Consider the following 2,815-nt stretch of genomic DNA (forward strand, 5'->3'; position numbering starts at 1 on the left):
CAAGGCAACGCGCTCACCCCTTGTTTTTCTCCCCCCCGGCGGTCGGGGCCGTGCTGTTGGTTGCCGATCCCGGCCGGCTGAGCCAAGAGCCCGGCCACGTGTGCGGGGCCCGATCCGCTCCCTGCTCTCGTTGCCCCGGGGCAGCCTCTGGTGTCCCCTCGGCTGTGGGGGCGTTTTGTTGGCTCGGGCACAGGCGGCCTTTGTGCGGGGCGGTTTGCCGGGGGGCTGCTGGGGGTCCCCGGGGGGTGTTTTGGGGCGGTGTCGGGGTGGGTTGTGGGCAGAGCCCCGTGGGTGGTCGGGGGGCTGCGGGTCCCCCCCTTGTTGGGGGTTGGTGTTGGTGGGTGAGGCCCCGGCGGCTCCATTGTGAGGCCGGTGTGGGCGGGGGGGGCTGGTCCGGGGGAGCCGGAGGGAGCCGAGGCAGCGGGTTTGGGGAGCCCTCGGGAGAGCCGGGGGTGGGGGGAGGAAGGGCGGGAGCCCCGGAGTGTGGAGAGCGGAGCGGGGCGATGGCGGAGCTGGGGGACCCCCGGCAGGCTGGAGGGGGGAGCAGGGAGAGGGAGGAGCCCCGGGAGGCTGCAAGGGGGGTCCCGGAGAAAGGGGAGCCTGGGCAGTGGGGACCCCTGGGATCCCCGGGCCAAGAAAGTGGAGAAGACGGAGAGGGGGAATGTCTGGGAATCCGGCCCCCTGAAGCAGAGAGTGAGGGGAGAAGGGTCCCCTGAGACCCCCAAAAGCCCCGGCACCCCTAAGCGGGACCCCCAGCAGCCCAGAGAGGGGAGAGCCCAGAAGGTAAAGGTGCAGAGACGAGAGAGGGGGAACTTCTGGGAGGGTTTTTTGGGGCTGAATGTTCATATTTTGGAGTATATTTTTTGCTGACTCTTGATCTTTTGCAAATTTGCGGGGAGTTTGTGAGGGTTTTTTTTCCCAAATCTTGTTGTTTTCTTTTTTTCTGGGCTGAATGTTGGTGTTTTGGAGGTTTTTCAGGGACACAGGATGCCTGGTGAGTTCCAGAGATGGACTTGGGCAACACACTCACCCCCTTTCCCCCACCCCCTAGCAGGATTTCTGCTTCCCAAAGCTTGGGCGGATGGAGGAGGAGGCTGCGAGGAAGAGGAAGATACCTTGGGCCCCCCAGGCAGGTGAGGAGGAAGTCAGTGCCCCTTTGGGTGGGTCTTTTGTCTTTTGTGGCCGTCCTGCCGGGGCCGGAGTTGGGGGGATGTCCTTGGGCTTCCCTGTGGGCCGGAGGCAAATCCCCTGCGTGTCCTTGTTGGTTCCTGCCCCAGGCCCCGAGGTGAGGCCGGAGAGCGCGGAGGACAAATCCCCCCGGCAGAGCCTGGTGGGAGAGGCCGTTTTGAAGGGCTCCCCGGCGCAGGAAGGCAGCGGGGAGGAAAAGGGCCGGAGATGCCCCCGCAGGAGGGGCTCCAAAGCCAGCCCAGGGGGCTGTGAGGAGGAAAGAGCCAGTGTGTGCCGGGAAGGCGGCCGGAGCTTGAGGCGGAGCTGCGAGCTGGTGGTCCCTGAGCAGCCTCCCAGCAGGGAGAAACCCTTCAGCTGCTTGGAATGTGGGAAGAGCTTCAGCAAGAGCACTGACCTCCTCAAGCACCAGCACATCCACAGTGGAGAACGGCCCTACACGTGTGGGGAGTGTGGGAAGAGCTTCAGTCAGAGCTCCCACCTGCTCCGACACCAGGTGATCCACACTGGGGAAAAGCCCTACACGTGTGGGAAATGTGGGAACAGCTTCAGCCAGAAGTCCTGCCTGATCCGCCACCAGATCCTCCACACTGGAGAACAACCTTACACCTGTGGGGAATGTGGGAAGAGCTTCAACCGGAGAGGCAGCCTCCACACCCACCTGGGCCTGCACTCCAGGGAACAGCCCTGCAAGTGTTTGGAATGTGGGAAGAGCTTCAGCCAGAGCTCTGGACTGCTCCAGCACCAGAAGATCCACAGTGGGGAACGGCCCTACCAGTGCCCCAAGTGTGGGAAGAGGTTTAGGATCAGCTCCCATCTCCTCATGCATGAGCAGATACACACGGGGGAGAGGCCCTTCCGCTGCAGCGACTGCGGGAAGGGCTTCAAACGCAACTCCCACCTCGTCATCCACCGTCGCATCCACACCGGGGAGAGGCCCTACAAGTGTGACGAGTGTGAGAGGAGCTTCACCCACAGCTCTGCCTTGACCTACCACCAACGGACCCACCAGTAAGGGAAGCCCCAAGTGCCCCGACTGCGGGAAGAGCTTCGGCTGCTGCTCCAACTCCATCAGCCATGGGAGGACCCGCGTTGGATGATCCACAGGGACCCCCGTTGGGCACAGACCTGGTGACCCACGTTCCAGGTGATCCATGTTGGGCACAGACCTGGTGACCAACATTCTAGGTTATCCATGTTGGGCACAGACCTGGTGACCCACGTTCCTGGTGACCCACATTCCAGGTGATCCATGTTGGGCACAGACCTGGTGACCCATATTCCAGGTGATCCAAGCTGAGCAGTGTACTGGGGCCTCGGGGATAATGTATTTAAGGAGGAAAAAGTCCTTGTGCAGATGGAATTGGGTGCAGAGAGGAGCAGAGTGGGAATAGGGGAGAGGAACAGCTCTGCAGACCCCCAGGGCAGTGCAGGAGGAGGGGCAGGAGGTGCTCCAGGCCTGGAGCTGAGATTCCCCTGCAGCCCAAGGAGGAGCCCACGGCGGAGCAGGGGATGCCCACAAAGAAGGATGTGAGCCCGTGGGAAGCCCGTGCTGGAGCAGAGTCCCTGCAGCTGCTGCGGCCCCAGAGAGCTCCAAGGGTCTCATCAGCATTGCTGGTTGTGGGGCCAC

General features: G+C 63.0%; 1 protein-coding gene across 1 annotated transcript; it reads left to right on the forward strand.

Annotated features, from left to right (window-relative positions):
• Window positions 1–736: 736 nt before the first annotated feature.
• On the forward strand, window positions 737–2,208 carry LOC127462535 (zinc finger protein 239-like). The gene is made up of 2 exons (XM_051771191.1): window positions 737–1,133; window positions 1,278–2,208. The coding sequence occupies exons 1-2, from the start codon at window positions 1,082–1,084 to the stop codon at window positions 2,198–2,200; spliced, it is 975 nt and encodes a 324-aa protein (XP_051627151.1). The 5' UTR covers window positions 737–1,081; the 3' UTR covers window positions 2,201–2,208.
• The last annotated feature ends 607 nt before the right edge of the window (window positions 2,209–2,815 follow it).

Source organism: Manacus candei, unplaced genomic scaffold, assembly GCF_025592945.1.
Source record: "Manacus candei isolate 608988 ecotype Guabito, Panama unplaced genomic scaffold, ASM2559294v1 h1tg000130l, whole genome shotgun sequence".
NCBI classification, from domain to species: Eukaryota; Metazoa; Chordata; class Aves; order Passeriformes; family Pipridae; genus Manacus; species Manacus candei.